The sequence below is a fragment of the Coffea arabica genome, chromosome 5c (genome assembly GCF_036785885.1).
Source record: "Coffea arabica cultivar ET-39 chromosome 5c, Coffea Arabica ET-39 HiFi, whole genome shotgun sequence".
Taxonomy (NCBI): Eukaryota; Viridiplantae; Streptophyta; class Magnoliopsida; order Gentianales; family Rubiaceae; genus Coffea; species Coffea arabica.
The window spans coordinates 42572724-42594166 of record NC_092319.1 but is presented as its reverse complement, the minus strand read 5'-3'; the positions used below and the strand labels follow the sequence as shown (position 1 = coordinate 42594166).

Here is a 21443-nt window from a genome sequence, read left to right as displayed (position 1 = left end):
ATAATTCCCTTCTCTTCCAATATATATACTTGTTGTGACACCACCAGAAAATGGAGAAAAAGAAACAAGATGAGGGTCAAAATCCATCTTTTCAGACAAAAAGCACTTGTCCATTAAGAAACAGGCTTCTTTAGAAAGGAATTGACAAGTAGACTATTCTTTTAAGGACATTTTGATGCCTTTGTCTTTGGTTGGGGCCAAGCCAACGCGTAGATTCCGCTGCCCCGTGTCAAGCACACTTTGCCAAATGGTTTTTATAAGGTGGCGTGTTCAAATCGGAGCTTAAATTAATCAAAGATTTGAGTTTAGATCGATGCAGTCTTTCTTTAGGATGCAATGGACCTAATACCGATTCTAATTAAAACCACTAATACACTTTGTCAACTTCTAAATAGTGTAAAGTTATGGATTAGAAAGCACTGGTGTCACCCCATTCCATGCACTTTCTTATTGGCTTAATAAATAAGAATGGCTTTATCAAAGTCATCTTTTCCTTTTCTTTTCTTATTTTTTTTTATTGATTTTCTAACTGTTGTCCATTGGTGCCCAACGGCCACTGGTTAATATGGACAAGAAGTAACATGCTTAATGAATGCGCTAATTATTTTATATTTTGGAAAGCTATATTTAAGGGATTCGCAACCTGAATGACATACCTAACCTTTTTCCTGAAAATAAACCTAGTAAAGAAAGTGTATACAATTTTGTTTAATTAAGTGAATTAGAAAATCATATATGATTTGCTAGTTTTATCGATTTTTATTGAATTTATTATTATTATTTTTTACAAATCTTGAAAATTTATTATTCTATGTCTTCTCCCAAATTGAATTGTGCTTTTCCTTTCAATTTGTTATTTATGGTGGATAAAAAGTTCCAACTTCATAATGGTCCTTTTCTTTTGGGTAAAGCTATATAAGTATAAAAATAAGAAAGTTGAGGAACCTTGACAGTATTATGCATCTTTTAAACAAAAAAAAAAAAAAAGAAGAAGAAAAATAATAGCACAAAGTTAGCCATACCTTTTGTTCCTAGATTTATGAAAAAGAATTATTAAGCCTTGTTTGGATTGCCGTTTTCCGCCGAAAAATTACGTCATTTTTTGTGATCACATTTCTCTATTATCTTTTTTCCTCACATACATCAGATCGCTGCAGTACTTTTTCCATAAAAAATAATGAAAAATGCAATCCAAACGGGGCCTTAGATATCTAAACTCATGTTAGACCAAAAAAAAAAAAAAGATAACCAAATAAAAAAGAAAGAAAAAGAAGAGATGAAGTTGACTTACAAACAGCTAGGCCAAACATTCACTCAACCTTTGTTGGTTTATTTGAAATGGTCTTTTTTGTTATTTGGAAAATTATTTCCTTATCAGATTTTTTCCAAAATTAAAGACATCATCTGTTAAATACTAAAATTCGTTATCAAATAACATTAACATTAATGCACTACCAATTAATTTATATCCTTCCCTTGTGGTTTTGCGGTTTTTTGCCAAACAACCATTAAATCCCTGTCATTAATTGCATCCAAACCCAATTAAAAGAAAATCAAAATGACTGAACTACCACCAAGTTAACATAGTTATGAATAAAAGGAAAAAAAATATATACAAAAGAGCAAATTTTTTGTAAAGGAAAAAATTGAAAGCACCAATGCCACAGTATAAGATCAAAGACAAAGTTTAAGATTGATATCAAGAAGACTACGGTGAAAAAGCAAGAACCCCCCCCCCCCCCCCCCCAAAATCCAGAAAACAAATGTTAAAAGCCTAAAAGTAAGCAACAATGAAGTATAAATGGATTGGATAGAAGATTATTTTAAAAATTAAAATAACAATGTAGCACTTTTTATGGCATGATATGTATGTGAGATAAAAAAAAATTAAAAACATTTGTTTGAATAGGGTATTATTTGAAATATTATTTAGAATAATTACTGTAGTATTTTTTGTGATATGATGTATGTGAGATAAAAATGTGGTTGGGAATATAAAAAGGTGAATTAAAAAATGTGTTTATGATGCAAGCGAAATATTATTTGAGATAAATTCACTGTCCAAACAAAATGAATAACAAATAACTTTATACAAATTACAAATAGTGGAATGAATGTTATGGCTATTGTGGATGACCACTTTCTTGCCTCCTGTTGTATATGCCTTTCCTCTGCTGCTGCATGTCAATTTCCAACAGTTAATATTGTACTTCGATATGGACGGAGACCCTTCTGTTTTCTGCACCATATTCCTAATGTCGCATCCATGCACAGCGACTTGCATTGAATTGCCTGTCCGGACTATGCCCTTACCCAGTAACGCCTACGCTACGTTGTCTTTTTTTTTTTTCCAAAAAGGGTAAGTGATTTTTATTGATCGCCAAAACTGAACAGTTACGAGCAAATGCCTGATAGAACTGTATAATCAGTGTACTTGGACACTGAGAAATCAAAAGTTCCTCATCTTGGATTATGCCTAGGGCATATGAGCTAATTCTATTACAAATTTGATTATATTCCTTAGATTTGAGTCTTGATAATTTTTTTTTTATTTTTTTATTAGATCTGAGGCTTTTTTTTTAGATTTTGACTATCAGATCTAGAAATTTTTTGGATCTATTCGATAGATCTCACCATAATATCTGAATTTAAAGCAATTAATTAGTAGATCTGACGATTAGAACCATGCACAGATGGCATGGAGTTACAATTATTTTATCTCATTTTTTAAATTTGGAGCTTTATAATGTAATTTTTATTATTTTTCAGATTTGGAGTATTTTTTCTTCAGATCTGTTCTTTAATATCTGTGTAAATTTTACCATTAGTGCAAATTTTAATGAAATTATGATATTTTAGAAAAAAAATTGATTATACTCCTCATTAACGAGACAAAAGGAGCGCATTTGAAATAGTAATTTTAATTGATAAATGTCTTCCCAACAAGGTTGCTAGTCTCGAGACACGAGACTTCCAACAAAGTTGTTAGTCTCATATCATGAGTTTTCCTAGATAGATTTGGTGTTTGGATTGCAATTTTCTATCTAAGAGTTTTTAGATTTTCCATGTGTGTATTTTTTAATTATTTTTTTATTTTATACACATTAAATCTTTACAAAATATTTTTTCTACAAAAACTTAAAAAAATAACGATTCAGCACTTCAAATTTCATATACATTAAATCGCTATAATATATATTTTTTAAAAAAAAAACTTCAAAAAATAGCAATTGAGCAATTCAAATGGGAACCAAACTTCTAAAGTCTGCTCGACGTTGACCTTTATCCAAATTGTAGGATAACTCTATAAATTCCATCAAACATCAAGAGAAAGTTAATTATACTTGGACAGGGTTCAATTAAATTGCCATGAAGAATTCCAAATGCCTCAATAGTCTAGTTAGGTGGCTGGCATTAGCAAGTGCATTGTACTTGGGAGGTTGCCAACCTAGATGGCTAAGACTGATTAGTCAATCAAAGTAACAGCCTGAAGAGTCCTAAATCCCCCACAACTAGTTAGGTTGCCAAAGTCAGTACATTTTCTTTCGGGAGGTTGCCTACCTAGGGCTGTGACTGACTAGTCATTCAACATGGTAAAGCGTAAATTTTCGACTCAATCGTTATCTTTTCAGGACAGATTTTGGAAGGCTTCACTTCAAAAGGAACAATATGAGTTAATTAGAGGGGATCTGTCGAGGCAAAAAAAAAATAATAATAATAAAAAAAAAATTAGAGGGGATCTGTTGGCTGCAGAGCCAAGTTGAGCCATTGGTTGTTACGCACACATACATGAAGAGGAATAGACCTGTAAGATTTTTCATATTTACAACAAAGGCCCCGTTTGATAAATAAGTTTTTTGAATATTTATTTAAAATTTTGTTGCAGCTTACTGTAAAAGTTGTAGAAAATTTTTTTGAAGTGTATAAGTTATTGAATATTTTAAAATGTATAGTTTAAAATTTTTGAAGAATTTTTTGAGGTTACTATAACTAAAAGCTGTTAAAAAAACTTGTAGAAAAGAAATTTGGCCAAAAATTTATTTGCCAAACAGGTCCAAAATCTTCCTTAACTTATTAGGATCCCTAAAACTTCCCCAAATAGAATATTAAAGATTCCCGCACAGAAAAACTTGAAAAGATCCTCCTCACATGTGCATTTTTGGACATTTACTCGTTACAGTTATTTTAGTAACAATTTGTCAAATGCGTTAATTTCAAATTTGATGCAAAATCAAAGGATAATGACTATGAAATTTCATTTGTTAATTTTCATGAAATCCAAGAAATTGTTGAAAAGGACGTACTAGTGGGGAGACTCCAGAATTGATGCCTGGGCCAACAACATGCTACAGGCATCATCATTTAGCCGTTTTACCAGCCAGGATAGGAATGGGACAGATGAGATGGGCACATATCATATCATATTAGTTGATTTTGCATATAAAGAGAAGATACTTTGTAAAATCTCAACAACAAAAAAAAAGGTTTGTAAAAGCTCAAATTGTAACATTTGCAGATAACATAATAGAGTTTCGTCACATACGTATAATGACTGAAAAAATTGTTAAGTCAAAGGGGGCAGACACGAAGAAGTCATGCAAACCGTGTGATCCGACAATTTCAGATCAGACCAAATCATTCATTCCTCTTACGTTACACATATGCTTTGATCAAATGCGCGTTTCATTCTTCCATTTACACCGGGATTTTCAGTTTTATTTAAAAGGGAAGGTTTATCCGATGGACTTGTTCAATAAAAGATGAGGCAAGTGGTAATCAAATGCATCCTCAATTAACTTGCTAATTAAGATTAAGAAAAAGCTTGATACAAGTTTCTTTAGTTGATAATCGGTATATCAGGATGATGGGGGTGTGAAAAACACCTAGGAGTAGTATCTACAATGCCCTGTTTGGTTGGTTGATGAGTGGTATATCAAGTTGCAAGCGTTTTTGACTTTAACTCCGCGTATAGACAAAGACCTGTACAACTGATGCAGTAGAAAGTCCACGTCCTATTCAGCTTCCTAACTTCGTAGACTTTGAGGGATTCGCCATTTTAAAAGACAAACGATCGTTTTACCGTTGATTAGAAACATCCGAGCTTTACTTGCAAGTTATGACTTGACCGTAGAAGCTAAAGAAAAATTGGTACGGAGAATTGACAGCGAAGTTGCACATTCAATTGCTCATGAGGCCCATTCTGGAACAGAAGAAAGAAACGCTAAAGAAGCCTTCGAGATAGCATAGCAGGAGGAGAAATCGACACAAAGAGGGATGCCGAACAAGATCATCATGAGAAACAGTAAGCATAATTATGATTCCAGCGCCACAAGATTCAACATTGGAGTAATCATATTGAGACGGAGAAGAATTATTAATAATGTAATTTATTTGGGAACATTCCCTCGAATCCATTACTGTAACAACTTGTTTTGGGCCTTCAGTTTCCGTATACCCAGGATAAAGAGAAGGAACGAACGCAGGCACCCAAAAAAAAAAACATTAAAAAGGGATCTAAAACAAGGAGTTTCCAAACGAGTGTTTCCCATTGCAATAATACTGCAAGCGTGATACATTACCACCACTTTAAAAAAAAAGGTCAGTAAAGAGATGACAAACAAATACAACGCACCTCTTCGATCCCTATACATACTTGTAGCATTGTCGGAATGACATGATCCTTTATTAAAAGCAAGATGGAAGCTACTCAGTTGTCAGCATAGCTGCAACTGGAGGGGTTGGGTTACGTGCTTACCCAGACCATCCCCTCTGAGGACCCCCAGCAGAGTGTCCATTCAATCTGTCCAGCACGGCATTAAAATCAACAGGCTGGCCGCTCTCCTCTAGCCTTTGTATGGCACTCACAACATGATCCCCCCTGTAACCCATGCTCACCACTTTCTCAATCAAATCACCGTAAGGATGGTTGCGAACAAACTGTGGGGGACGAACAACTAGATTTGAGCCTGTGTTAGGCTGTAAGTTCTGGGGAGGCATTGTAGTAGGAGGATAAGGACTCTGTGGAAAGTGAGGCTGTTGAGCTGGATGATGTGGTCTTCCTGCTTCATCATACATTACATACGTGTTACCAGGTGAAAGTGTTGGATGTGGCCCGCTAGCTGCATACCCATCAGCTGGAGAGGCATAAGTAGCCTTGAGATGCTGGGGCTGAGGTTGTGGTTGAACCGGCCTTGCAGCCCCACCATACCCATAAGGAACTGTTTCTGCACGGACAGGACCTGGTTGTGAAATTCCAGAAAACGGTACTTGCATTGGCATGCTGTTAGGCAATGCCTCTGGAGGAGGAGGATTTGCTTGATTAGGTAAATAAGAGGAGTAAACAGGAGGAGATGAAGGTCTAATCTGAGGCTGCACAGATTGCTGTGGCAGTGGCTGAACCTGCTGAGGTAACTGCTGGGGCCACTGGGGCTGGTATGAAGGTATAGTCTGTACCTGTGGTGCCTGATTTACTTGAGACTGGGCTGGCTGTGGTGCCACCCTAGAAACATCTTGCAATTGGGGAGCTCTATAATGTGAATCAGGTGGGAGATATTGACCCTGAGATGGTTGGGAGGCCGCAGCAGGGACATTTGGCAGCTGATGTGGTGGTAAATAATAAGCCTGTGCCTGTGGCACACTTTGAGATGGCATTGGAGGTGGGGGTGCCACTGGAGGCGGCTGCTGCTGCTGTGGCTGTGGGACCTGATGGGGAAGTGCAAGTGCTAATTGCTGGCCATGCGAATCTGATGAATTCTCACTCTTTTTAGCATCAGAAGCTGGCGCACTAACTCTCTCCTCCTTCTGTGGCAAATTGCTTGCCGACGAAGATTCTTTCTGAGCAAGGTGAAGCTTGGCTAGTTCCTTCTGAGCTTCAGCAAGCTCCTGTTTATCTCTTAGGATTTGAACTGACCTATGTACCTGCCCCAAGAATACAGAAGGATGGGTCAAATCAAGCCATTGTTTCATTTGGGATGCTAAAACAACCAGGAAATCAGGCCAGAAGCAGGAATCCAAAGAAAGTAGCAGAATAAAAATCTAAATCAAAGATCAGTTATTTGGTATTCTACAATTGCAGGAAATAACTTAACCTTGTCCTGAGGAAATAGAAAGCAGATATATTAGGCTAGAACAAGTGCTTAAGAATCACTAAAAGAGTTTAGGTACATAACAGCACCACAAGTACTCGGTCAGTAGTTTCAGGCATTAAGAGGGCTGGAAATCAATTATCCCTATTACATGGATGTCTGTGGTAAAGCTGCTTTTCATGTTGCATATATTGATGCATTTCCTAAGAAAAGCCAACATATTCCTTTTATTTTATTTTTTAGGGCAAGTTGGAGGGCTTGAGCGGGGGATTAGTACCACATTTCCTCTTCGTTTGAATTCACTTTTTGTCCACTCAACAGTGCATAGACAGCGGAGGTAAAAATAAATCTCTCAATGTCCTTGAGCTTAAGCTTCAAATTGTAGCAAAAAAGTTAGCAGAGACCAACAAATATTTGCGTTATCTAATTCTTAAATATTTCTCTTTCTCCTGTCTGTCTCCCCTTCTGCTAAAAACAAACTATGATAGATAATATATAACCCAGTCAAAATATTTCTTCCCTCCTGCAATCTCAACAAATTCTGCATATAACCAACTTAAGCACAGCACTGTTTACTGCACTCATGAACGCCAAGTATATGCAATAAAACTAGAAAACACACCTCTTGGAGATGTTTCTCAAGTGATTTGAGCTTTGTCTCTGCTTCTGTGTGATCACCACCTAATTCAGAACGCATCTCTGCAATGCTTTTATCCAAGTTATAGCAATACAACTCCAGCTGGGACAGACGTGAACTAATACCCTCAAGAAAACGCATGAGATTGTCTGCATATTTCTTCATGGTCCTCTCGACAGTCGCAATCACATCTTGATTAAACGAAGATTCTTCTGGTGGATTGTAAGATGCAGCAGGAAAAACTGATGATCTTGCCATTCTATTTTTGTGGAACTCCTGCTCAACAAAAAGCAAAATTCCTATTATTAAACTGCTAGATTTCAGTGAGAAATTACATCAATGAAAAATGTGATGGTACCCACTGAATTCACCTGAGGTCACTGGTCAGGTAAAAAACGAAAACTTGGAGGGAAAAATAAAATGGCAACAAAAAGCAGGACCAATTAAGAGCTAACACTAAAGACTACGATCCTCAAAACAAAGACTACAGTGTTAAAACATGAGAGGACTTTTTTTTTGCATCTCATAACACAAATAAACGAATAAAAACCAAATTATGAATATTGTGCGACTCCATATTCTGCAACAACCAAGAGCAAAAATACTGAACAAACACTTCTAATTTATTTTAAGTATTAGCTCCATCAGTCAATACTTTTAGTAACATCAAATGCACGCTATCTTAGATTTCCAGCAATTCCAACCATTTAACCGAGAATTGCAGCAGGACCAAAGAGGGATTGCTAAATTCTAAGTTGATGAACTTAATAGAAACTTTACTAGAGCTTGTCCAATGGACCAAAGTTCTACCATTTAGCAAAACGAATATTTTGTTGACATAGTTTACACTCATCTCTTTAAGCAAATAACTAGAAAGCTATGAATTTCATAGCAGCCGGGTTTCAGACGTCAAATTATCAATTCTCATCCATTTATCCGTGAAATGCTCAATCAAAACGACCATCGAACTGATAAACCAAAAAGTCTAGGTCTTGATTCCAAAACAAAGAAGAAAAAAATTCCATTTTCCGCCAATTAAACCATCGATTATCAATCAAAACACAAAAATCCCCAAACCCTAACAACAGAATCCCTCATAAAATACCAAAAAACCCCAAAACTCACACAAAGACTTAACACCCAGTCCAAAACCCTAAAACCAAAACTAAATCCAAACCCAAAACAAAATCAGAATCAACCTTAGCCGAAGTAGCTCCGATAGCCGGGTCGGAGTGGCTAGTCCCATTCGAACCATCCTGATTGCCATAATCTTCATACGGGCCGCACAAGATATCATCCGACACAAAATTGAACGGCTTGGAGCCCGAGTTGCTAGGCCGACCCGCCGATCCAGATGCCATAGTCAAATTTCAGCAATCACAAATTAAATCGATTTCTCCAGTTGTCGGGTATTTTTCGATATAAATAGATAAGCTTTGGATGGGGGTTGCTTAGCTTGTTCGCAAAGTAGCAGAGTAGTCGAAGAAAAATATTAAAAGTTTGGGACCGTTTGGTCTTTCTACTTTTCTTTGTGTGTGTGAATGTGCGTGTGGATGGAGGCGTTTAGTGCGTGAAAACGTTTTTAAAGTGAGAATCGTGGGTGAAAGGATAAGGAAAAGAATGGGAAGCCACCGACCTTTGATGATTGTACTTGATAATTTGCTGACTGAGGGTGAGGGGAGGAGTGAATTTTTAGGGGTTAAATAATAGGCACGTCAATCGGACCAATGAGTTAGGTTTTCATAAGTTCAAATTCAACTCATTTAATTTGAAATATTTTTGAATTTCGGGTTATAAGTTTCGGATTCATAAATGTGAAACTCATATTCAACTTACATAATATTCGAGTTGTGAATCTTAATCGGGTTTAGCTCAAATTCACTTATTACTCCTTAATTTTCTTAATATAATTGCTATAACTATTAAGTTGTATAACTAATTTAACATTTACAAGATTATAATATTAAAACTAAACATGAACAAATAATAGTTCTTAAAAAGTATATAAACCAAAACTTTTTCAACAATATTTATATTTAATTTGTTCAAAATACATGAAAAATAGTAATAAAACATGCGATCATAAACCAATGCATCTTTAAAAGTTAAACTTTTTTTTTTATAATCTTGTGATTTGAATCCAAATATGCTTGATGATTTGTGTTTGTAGATAAAAAAGAAATCAACCAATATTAAGCCAACACAAAAATTTATTCAACCAATAAGAAAAGTTACAGATTCAGTTATGCATAACTAATATTGGCTCTCAAAAAATCTCATGGAAGAGTATTTAGATGTATTTTTATATTTTGTAATATATATATATATATTTAATATTTAATAATAATATATTTGGATATATAATTATACATACATCAAAATATAAATATTATATATATATATATAATTAAAAGGCCGGGCCTATATCGAGTTTGAGCTTAATAGGGTCCAAACTCGGCTCATATTTAATTCGGGCTTATTTTTTAGGCTCAAGTTCAGACCGGCTCACTAAAATGTCTGGTTCATCGGGCTTTTTGTCGGGTCGAACGAGTCGAGCTCGGGCTGGTCCAACCCCATTGACAATCCTATTAATTAAGTGATAACTTTGATTAAAAAAAATAATCGTGCCACTAAACTATGAACCTTTTATAAAATTAATAAGTGTCAATTTGTTTGGAACTAAATCTTGTAGAGTAGCTTTTAGGTTTCAAAAACAGATGTAGCAATGGCCTTTTGGTTACAATTTTATTTTTCCCTTTCTTTTCTTCTCTTCTTCCTTTATTTAATCTCTCTGGTTGTTCTAGTGGAAATGGTTAGTGAAAGAGTGGGTGATCTTAGTTTGAGCACTATCGAGCTTAAATTTCACTTTAATTGAGCTCGACTAATACAAAGTAATGACATTTAGAATTTTTTTTAAAAAAAGGTTTTTCATGAATAAATTATTACAAACAATAAAAGATATGTATATATTTAAAACTCGATTAAGCCTGATAACTTTCGGAGCATAGGATACTCTTTTAACAATTTTGGCAAGAGTTGAAGAAATTTTTGACCTAATTATATGCGAGTAAGTTGATTTGCTTGCAGTTATAATTGAGGTGAAAATTTGAAAACTTTTGGTTAGGTTATGGCCTTATAGAGCACAAAATTGAATTTTGATATTGGTTTTGGTTGTCGTTTAATTGGGGGAGATACAATTATAGCAATTTATGGTTTCTTATGTTTCTTTGAAATGAAATTACTTCCACAATTTACAATTTTAGAGTTTTGTATTTAATGCCTAATTTGGCATGGCTTAAAATCAATTGAATTGACCATGTAAGCAATATCTCTGTTAGAGAACATCAGATTTACTCCTTTGATCACTCATTCCACAAATTGCATTAGTTTTGGGCATGCCGAAGACTGTTTCTTTGATACTTAAGAATTTGTCATAATTTTAATTGTTGGATAATTAACTGAATTTCTCCAGTTGCTAATGAAGAAGGCCACTTTCACAAAACTGAACACAATTACAAATTTTGTTCATAATGCATTAATGCTTGGGCCATTATATATCTCTGTATTCCTTAACCTTTAAATTTGCATTAATTGTTTATTTAAATTCGCATTAATCGCTTACTATTTAATGCTTAAGCTAAATTCTAAAACGTCAATTTCTGTTATCATTGCGCCATTTTTAATCGTGCAATTGACTCTTATCTTATGTACCACTAATACTATGTCAATTACCGTTTTGAGACTTTATCAGTAATTGCTTTTGTGTCGCTTAAACTTTTTGTATGATTTATTATTTCATATTAATGCTATGTCTCAAAAAAGGCTAGATTTTGTTGTGAAGCAAATCGTGCTACAGAATTTTCAGCAACCTTGTTGATGATATTTGTTTGTTCTATTAGAAAAATGCTTTACCGCTCTTTTGGCCATTAATCCTTCTTTCCTTTCTATTTCGACCGATTTTTTTTCCTTATTATTATCCCTCTCTTTTTCTTTTTCTTTTTTTTTTCCTGTTAACAAACTTAATATTACTTCTAAACTTTAAATTGTTTTTTTGAGTCGAAATCATGTCAGCTTTTATTGAATTAGTCCAAATTGAGATTGTTCTTTAATTCAAACATAATTTTCAAGATCAAATAAAAGAGTTGGTTCCAAGTCAACTTTCACAAAAGTTAACTTTAGTTGGTTGGCAAATCAAATTTGACAAAAATTTTTTAGAGCATCAAATAACTTCATTCATATTTGATATTCATTTAAATCAAAACTCCTTCTCAGAAAATAAAAAAATAAAGAATAAGAAGGGAAAAGTTGAAAAAAACAAAAAATAGGCCTTTAATAAATCTAGCAATTCCTGAACTTTTTCTTTTTCCATAAACAGTGTTTCCCGGATCTAAAGGCATGCTCTCTCTTTTGCTAACTGTAACTCATTCCATATCTCGGATTCAAAACTGAACCCTATTCCTTGGGAACAATCAAATCCGTAATAACTTTGAACAGAAATCATTGAGGATGACACTAATAAGATTATTTCACCAATGGAAAACACAATCTAAAAAACACAAAAGAAAAAGAAAACACTCATAAAAACATCTGCACGTTGACTAATTTTTCTTGTTGAAAGAAAAGATGTTTGGCGGAAACGATGAATTTATTGATCAAAATGTGAATAGTAATGATGGAAAAGAAGAATATGATATTGATGACTCAGATGAGATTACTCAAGAAGATGCATGGGCAGTGATCAGTGCATATTTTGAAGACAAGGGTTTGGTTAGACAACAGCTGGATTCATTCGACGAGTTCATACAAAACACCATGCAAGAAATTGTTGATGAATCTGCTGATATCGAAATCCGACCTGAGAGTCAGCATAACCCCGGCAGACAATCTGATTTTGTTGAGGTGCATTTTTTCCCTTTCTTTCTTTTTCTACAATTTGTAATATCACTCTCATTTAAGTGTTTAGTTTTTTTTGGTTGACGTTTTGTATGATTTCATTGTGGGAGCAAGCAAGCATTTATCATTGAAAAGTAATACTGAGATGGCTTAGGTTGGAACATTAATAATGGTGTAATGGGTTGACATTTGTTATAGGCAACATGAGACAGTTGGAGGACATGATTTCTCCATTGGAATTTTGTTTGGTAGAGTTTCAAACTAAAAATACAAAAAAAAAAAGAAGAAAAATCTATAAGTTTTGAAGGATTGGCCGGGGAAAAGTACATGCTTGCATAATTATTGTGTCAGTGTCTAGCGTCTATTATGTTGGCATCTACGTTGTTTTGAGCGATTAGAAGACTTAAATGTAGATATTTGGTGTTTTTTTTTGACTATCTAGAGCTACACTCAAATATAAAAACTAGGTTTACTTGGAATATGTAATTGTATTTTGTTGATGGAAAAATGATCATAGTAACTAGTTCAATCTCATGTTATATTGGATCTTTGAATACAGAAAAATCTAAATCTTTTCTTCCGGTCACATCTATGAACTATACCATTTTTTTTGAAATAATTAAGGATGATAATGTGTGAAAGCTGTTGTAATGGTTGGTATTATAATTTGTGGTTCCCAACTTTGATTTGAAATTTAATTTCCATTTCCCTTTTAAGGACATGATTAGCCAAACTATAGGATGTCGTAGAAACAAAAATTTTCCCCTTCCTTGTTTCTATAACAGGAACATCAAAGCTTACAATAATATTAGTAGAAGAAACGCTATAAGCATTGCCTGTAGCAGATGCTTTTCGCAGCAGTTTCATTATTTAGAATTCTTGCCTCGATCTCTCCCCTTTCTGTTGTTCATGCATATCTGTGCATCTACAGTGAGTTCCAAGGGGTAGTAATTGTCACTAGATCATGATTATAGAAATCAAATGTCAAAGTTATACAATGCAAACAATATGGTCCTTGATCCTATGATTGATCACAAACTTTTGTGCTTTTGGCAGACTGTTTATAGGATAAGCTTTGGCCAAATATACCTGAGTAAGCCGATGATGACAGAATCAGATGGTGAGACTGCTACCTTATTTCCTAAGGCTGCAAGACTGAGGAACTTGACATACTCATCACCACTATATGTGGATGTTACGAAAAGAGTCATAAGAAAAGGGCATGACTGTGAAGAAGTTACTGAGGCTCAGGAGTTTACCAAAGTTTTTATTGGGAAGGTATAAAATGCTTGATAAATAGAGGATTATACATTGAACGTGTGTTTAATGGGTTTATCTACATCTCAGGTTCCAATCATGCTACGGTCAAGTTATTGTAGCTTGTTTCAGAAACCGGAGAAAGATTTAAATGAGCTTGGAGAGTGTCCATTTGATCAAGGAGGATACTTCATAATTAATGGGAGTGAAAAGGTCCTGATTGCACAAGAAAAGATGAGCACTAACCATGTTTATGTGTTTAAGAAAAGACAGCCAAATAAATATGCTTATGTAGCTGAAGTTCGGTCTATAGCTGAATCACAAAACAAGTCACCTAGTAGCATGTTTGTCAGGATGCTTTCTAGGACCAGTGCCAGAGGGGTAACCATAATTTCTTTACATATCATTTTAATCTATCACAGTTTGATCACCTTGTTTTGCTTTGATTCTTTATTGAAAGGGGCATAATTGCAATGCAGGGTTCGTCAGGGCAGTATATACGTGCTACCCTTCCATACATAAGAACAGAAATTCCCATAATAATCGTCTTTCGAGCATTAGGTTTTGTTGCTGACAAAGACATACTAGAGCACATTTGTTATGATTTTTCTGACATGCAAATGATGGAACTACTTCGGCCTTCCTTAGAAGAGGCATTTGTGATTCAAAATCAACAAGTACTTTGTCATTTTGCCATAGTTTTTGGTTTATTTTATCATTGAAGTGCTCTCATCTAGCTGTGCTGGCTAGAGCGACTTATTCAGTTTACTTTTATTGTTTATGCTCTTAAATATGCCATTCATATATCTGTCGATTTATTGTGGTATTAGGTTGCACTTGACTACATTGGCAAAAGAGGTTCCACGGTGGGAGTCACCCGAGATAAAAGAATTAAGTGCGAATCTTGTTATTGCTTTATAGATTTACTACTTCCTGTTAACTAAGATAAACTATTCCATTCGCTTTGTAGGTATGCCAAAGAAATCCTCCAGAGGGAAATGCTTCCACATGTTGGTACTGGGGAGTTCTGTGAAACTAAGAAAGCTTATTATTTTGGGTAAGTTGTGATATCCAAGGAGGGCACACTAATATATATGCCTATGATTGGGTACCAATACATGTTCCTTTGTCATAATACTAGATACATCATCCATCGGCTTTTACTTTGTGTCCTTGGCCGAAGACCTGAAGATGATAGGGATCACTATGCTAACAAGAGGCTGGACCTTGCTGGTCCTTTACTTGGAGGCTTATTTCGAATGGTCTGCTGCCTAAACTTTTCAAATTATTGGCAAGTTGCAAGAATTTTTGGTCTGTAACTTATGTGAAAATGGTGCAGCTCTTCAGAAAGTTAACAAGGGATGTCAGATCCTATATTCAAAAGGTTCTGTTGCTTCTACTTTTCTCCACTCTATAGCATTGCTCGTAATGTGAATGAATATCTTTGCATCTATGAACCAGTGTGTTGATAATGGAAAGGATGTAAATCTTCAATTTGCAATCAAAGCAAAAACAATCACAAGTGGACTCAAGTACTCTCTTGCTACTGGGAACTGGGGGCAAGCAAATGCAGCTGGTACAAGAGCAGGAGTTTCTCAGGTGGAAATTTTACACATGATGTTGCACCTACTTCTATTTTTCTGATTGTTCTTTGAGAAAATAATGTGTATCATGGCATAGGTATTAAATCGCTTGACATACGCATCAACTCTATCCCATTTGAGGAGACTGAACTCACCGATTGGAAGAGAGGGTACAAGTTTTTATAGCATGTTATTCTTCAAAACTTTTTGGTCCTTAGTATGTTTCGTAATCGTCTTATGTGATAAGACATATTTTTTACTTTCATATTGATGTGTATAGGAAAATTGGCAAAACCCAGACAGTTGCATAACTCTCACTGGGGAATGATGTGTCCTGCAGAAACACCTGAAGGACAAGTAATTTTTTGTCCACTTAAGATGCTTTATCTAACATTTTGGAATCATAGCAATTAAGAACTTATTTCTGTCGTATTAGGCCTGTGGACTAGTAAAGAACCTTGCACTCATGGTATACATAACAGTAGGATCAGCAGCAAATCCTATTCTAGAGTTTTTGGAGGAATGGAGCACAGAGAATTTTGAGGTGGGAAATGCTTCAATAGTTGCAGAGCCAAAATCATTTGCTACCATGCTTTCGTAGTTAAGCTCATTGAGAATTGCATAATGTGTAGGAAATTTCTCCCGCGGTTATTCCTCAAGCCACCAAAATTTTTGTAAATGGTTGTTGGGTTGGCATTCACCGCAATCCTGAGCTGTTAGTAAGGACTTTAAGACAATTGAGGAGACAGGTCTGACATCCTTATTACTTCTACGTTGTCTTCAACTTGTATACAAATGTGGTGAGATCTGCTTAAGTAGATGTAGATAAGTTAACTGGAAACTATCCTTTCATTTACAGGTTGATGTTAACACTGAAGTTGGAGTTATCCGTGACATACACTTAAAAGAACTTCGGCTGTATACAGACTATGGTCGCTGTAGTCGGCCATTGTTCATTGTGGAGAAACAAAGATTACTCATAAAGAAAAAGGATATCCTAGCCTTGCAGCAAAGAGTAAGTAGCATGATGGGTTTAACCCAAATCCCAATTCCTAGATGCTATCTGGCTTGCTAATTCTTCTGTCAGGAATACACCGAGGAATTTGGTTGGCATGATCTCATTGCAAAAGGATACATTGAGTATGTTGATACAGAAGAAGAGGAGACCACAATGATTTCAATGACAATAAATGTAAATATTCAACGAGTTTCTTCATCTAAAATCTATACATCTATAAGTTTTCTTTTCCTGGTTGGCAACATGATTAGTTCAATTCCACAATTTTTTGACTTGCCCACTATCATGCTTAGGATCTTATGAATTCAAGACTCAACCCAGATGAGGCTTATTCTGAAACCTACACGCACTGCGAAATTCATCCTTCACTCATATTGGGAGTTTGTGCTTCAATCATTCCCTTTCCAGATCATAACCAGGTTACTTTTTTCATCCCTTGAGTTGCTTCATTAACTCTGTTGATGCAAAGTAACATTTCTTTTTTCTTTACTTTTTCCACTTTTGTTGTCTCTCATAGTAATTATATGATGCAGTCCCCTCGTAATACTTACCAATCAGCGATGGGAAAGCAAGCAATGGGCATATATGTTACAAATTACCAGTTAAGAATGGTAACATTACTCTTTTTGGCTTCTTTTAACCTCTTCTATTGGATAATTTTTTCGTTTAAGTATCTATGAACTTGACAATTTTGTTTGTAGACTGTATTTTTTATTCAATTTTTTCGTCTTGCTTTCTCATATACAGGATACACTGGGGTATGTTCTTTATTACCCTCAGAAGCCTCTGGTTACTACTCGAGCAATGGAGCATTTGCATTTTAGGCAACTGCCTGCTGGAATTGTACATGAATTATTGCTCTTATGCCTTTTCTTTTTTAATGGATTTGGTTCTAATTACTTAAACTCTTTCCTTTCTGTTGATTTTGAAGAATGCCATTGTTGCCATTTCCTGTTACTCTGGATACAATCAAGAGGACTCCGTAATTATGAATCAATCCTCGATTGACCGTGGATTTTTTCGCTCTCTTTCCTTCCGTTCATATAGGTAATTTCATAGTGAATTCATCTCTGGATCTTTTTGTAATTCCTCTAAATAACGTTAATCTATCCATTTCTTCTCAATAGGGATGAGGAGAAAAAGATGGGAACACTTGTGAAGGAGGAGTTTGGATGTCCAAACAGGGAAAATACGATGGTTGAAACTTTTCCAAATGCTGCTCATTTTTACCTGTTCATTAACACGGTCTTTTATCTTAGTCATTCTCCCTTCTTTCTTCAGGGGATGCGTCATGGATCTTATGATAAACTAGATGATGATGGCTTTGCACCTCCTGTGAGTATGATTTGACATTACAGAACTATATACCGCTACAGGTTGGAACACTGTGAATGTGTTGTGATCTTCATCTGCTTCATACTTATTCCAGGGCACAAGAGTCTCAGGTGATGATGTAATTATTGGAAAGACTACATCTGTTTCTCAAGAAGAAGCCCAAGGGCTCGCCTTGAGGTATACCCGACGTGATCATAGTACAAGTCTGCGCCATAGTGAGAGCGGGATTGTGGATCAGGTGAAGCTGTTTGGTTTTCTTTGCTACTTGCTCGAGTGTTTCATTGTTATATATTTCCTTAGTTCTTTTTTGTTAATTTCTAATAGGTGCTCTTAACCACGAATGCTGATGGATTGAGGTTTGTTAAAATTCGGATGAGATCAGTTCGAATACCTCAAATTGGAGACAAATTCAGTAGTAGGCATGGACAAAAGGGTACAGTAGGAATGACTTATACACAAGAAGATATGCCATGGACAATTGAAGGCATTTGCCCAGATATCATTGTGAACCCACATGCCATTCCCTCTCGCATGACCATTGGTCAGCTGATTGAATGCATTATGGGCAAAGTGGCTGCTCATATGGGAAAGGAAGGGGATGCTACTCCATTTACTGATGTCACGGTAATTATATAGAAGCTTAATTTGATAGGTCTCTATAATATTGAACAAGTATCACAGAATTCATTCAAGACAATTTTGGACTTTGTGACACCATGCTTGAGTTCTTTTCTCATAATGATAACATATAACTGAAGTACGTATATATAGCATGTCTTGAGACAATTGGGTTTCATTAAAATAGGGAAAAAATGATTGATTGAGATGTACAGCATGATTAAGTTTTCACATCTTGTGTAAGAAGTCATAATTTGGAGAGAGGTAACAAGATTTTCTAAACAAGGCAATGATTATATGATTGATTGTGCACTAAAGTATGTAAGCATGCTGCCATGTGATATAGTAGTATTTTTAGTTCAATAGTTTCTTAAACTGTAAATCTTATATATATGCCACATTTTCAGGTGGATAATATCAGCAAAGCTCTTCATAAATGTGGATATCAAATGCGGGGCTTTGAGCGAGTGTACAACGGGCACACAGGTCGCATAATGGGTGATCTGATATTCATGGGACCAACTTACTACCAGAGATTGAAGCACATGGTGGATGATAAAATCCACTCTCGTGGTCGAGGTCCTGTTCAAATTCTCACTAGGCAGCCGGCTGAGGGTAGATCGCGTGATGGAGGTTTAAGATTTGGGGAGATGGAACGTGACTGCATGATAGCTCATGGCGCTGCACACTTCCTTAAAGAGAGGTTATTTGACCAGAGCGATGCATACAGGGTTCATGTCTGTGAGTACTGTGGTTTGATTGCACTTGCTTGTTTCAAGAAGAGTTCATTCGAGTGCAGAAGTTGCAAGAATAAAACTGATATTGTTCAGGTAAAAAAGCTTTTCTTTCTGAATCTTTTACTATAAACAAGACATTTTTCCTTGAAAAGTTTTTTTTGGTTAATTTCATTACCTCGTCCATTCAGGTGTATTTACCTTACGCCTGTAAGCTTCTAATTCAAGAGCTCATGGCCATGGCGATTGCCCCGAGATTGTTGACGAAGGAAGTGAATTTGCTAAAAGAACAGAGCAAGAAAGGGGCCTAATGTCCAAAGTAACAATGATGCAATGGAAAGTCATATGTTTTGTCATATCAGCCATGGTGTCTGATGAATAAGGAATTCAGAATATCTACTACATTCATTGCCAGAGAACAAGACGGGTAGTTTTCACCAATATATTCAATAATATGATCAGGAACCAATCCAGAAGTTGCACCACCTTAATCTAGAAGTAGACTTTTTGCAGTAAATAATCTAAAAGTTTTACCATTTTCGGGTTGCAAAAAATTAGTATCACTTCTCTTCGGGGACAATCCCAACATAATTTGAACTAATTAAAGAAAGTCATGTATGATAGTGTCATCTGATTCAGTTCGGGGACTAGGTCAGTGAAACAATCTTTTATAATACATACCTTGTTTTCTACTAATAATGTCTTTTGCCTCATGTTATTAATTCCCAATCCCCCTTTTCTTCTGATCCTCATTTTGTTTTCATTATGGTTTTTATTTATCAGTTTACGGCAAAAAATGCACAGGTATAGGGTGCCATGAATTTATTTTGGCACATTAATAGGTAGAACTTAGGAAACTTTGACATTTGAAAGAGAAATATTTCATTTGAAAAAAAGAAGGGGGAAAAAAAGAGCGAGCATGTCGCTGTGTTCTTATCAAGAGGCATGCATTTACTTACTACAGGTATTACAAAATTTCTCAAGTACATTTCCTTCTTGATTTCTTCCTTTATGCAGGTTGATGCTATTTCACTTGGATAAGAATGCAACAATCCTTTATGCACCAATTGTTTTATTATCCAATCACTTACTTTTGGCATGTAAACAAATTCAAAGACAAATATTTGAGAGGAAAACAATAAGAGTTAATGACACTTTGTCCCATGAAGAAAAAGAATATATGCTTTGACCCCTTAATGTAATGGATTTAGTATTTTGACACCCCCAAAGCATTACACACACACATATATATATAGCCATTTGTTGCACTGGATTTAGAATAAGGGCAAATGGATCGTTTTGGCACCATTTGTTGTCATACTAGGCGTAATATGAGTTTTCGTATGTTTGGATTTCTTGTATTTTATTATTATGAGTTATTTTTTTTAACTATGTTTTTGATTAAAGAATAGAACAATCAAAATCCCAACTCATAGAACTGCTTGCTTAATCCCAGCAATTGGCAACAACAATAACTAATAATTTGCGGGGGAAATGTTATTGGCACTTCTAAAATACCATTTAGTATTCCATCCTGCGTTTATAAGCATAAAGAGAGGATGGAATGTTAGAGGGTATTTTAGAAGTGCTAACATTATTTTCCTAATTTGCTAAACAAGAAAAATAAAAAGGGCGAACCTCGATTGCATGATAGGAAAAAGAAAAGGATAAAAAAGAAAAAAGAGAAGTAAAAAAGAATGGAACAATCAGAACAAAAGCTTGAATCAGGAACATTACACATCATTCTTACAATCCTCTAATACTATAGGAACAACAAATAAGGATTCAAGAACGATTATTACAAACTTGCTTCTCAGTGGAAGTGATTTCAATCAATTAGTGGATAGAGACGCAACAGCCATAAGAACTACCATGAACACTATAACAGAACTTTTGGCTTCAGGAATTTGGCGGGAGCTAGTATGTATATATACATATATATGCATGTAATTAAAATAAGGTGGTTATATGTGACAGTTTCATTGAGAAAAGATTTAGGTAGTCCTTATTAATAAATAAAATTAATTACTAAAAAAAAAACTCTTGATTATTATGAACAAGATGAAAGGTAACAAATGATACTAGGCCTGGCACAAAAACGAAACTACAATTCTCTAGTCTTCTATCCAATAATTGCTTCATCATAGATTTTCTTCAATGTTCGAGTTCATCAAATTAGCAGCAAAATAGAAGAGATTCAGATTCCTCACAGCCAAACAAGCAGGTAGTATGTCCCAAGATTTTTCATTTTATGTTCTTTTGCTCAACCAATATCTCACGGGA

At 35.2% G+C, this 21443-nt stretch overlaps 2 protein-coding genes across 2 annotated transcripts; one reads left to right on the top strand and one right to left on the bottom strand.

The window, feature by feature from the left end:
* Positions 1-5527: 5527 nt before the first annotated feature.
* Positions 5528-9213, bottom strand: LOC113690271 (uncharacterized). The gene is made up of 3 exons (XM_027208109.2): positions 8922-9213; positions 7708-7998; positions 5528-6918 (listed from the first exon to the last, which is right to left on the bottom strand). The coding sequence occupies exons 1-3, from the start codon at positions 9081-9083 to the stop codon at positions 5752-5754; spliced, it is 1620 nt and encodes a 539-aa protein (XP_027063910.1). The 5' UTR covers positions 9084-9213; the 3' UTR covers positions 5528-5751.
* Positions 9214-12345: 3132 nt separating this feature from the next.
* LOC113688909 (DNA-directed RNA polymerase II subunit RPB2-like) lies at positions 12346-19471 on the top strand. Its single transcript, XM_027206736.1, has 25 exons — positions 12346-12621; positions 13672-13893; positions 13963-14253; positions 14352-14549; positions 14703-14767; positions 14843-14929; positions 15014-15134; positions 15212-15256; positions 15334-15471; positions 15553-15625; positions 15736-15812; positions 15892-15999; positions 16088-16204; positions 16315-16470; positions 16543-16647; positions 16767-16892; positions 17007-17084; positions 17221-17316; positions 17405-17520; positions 17601-17670; positions 17755-17808; positions 17903-18046; positions 18133-18432; positions 18834-19256; positions 19352-19471. The coding sequence occupies exons 1-25, from the start codon at positions 12346-12348 to the stop codon at positions 19469-19471; spliced, it is 3606 nt and encodes a 1201-aa protein (XP_027062537.1).
* Positions 19472-21443: the final 1972 nt, after the last annotated feature.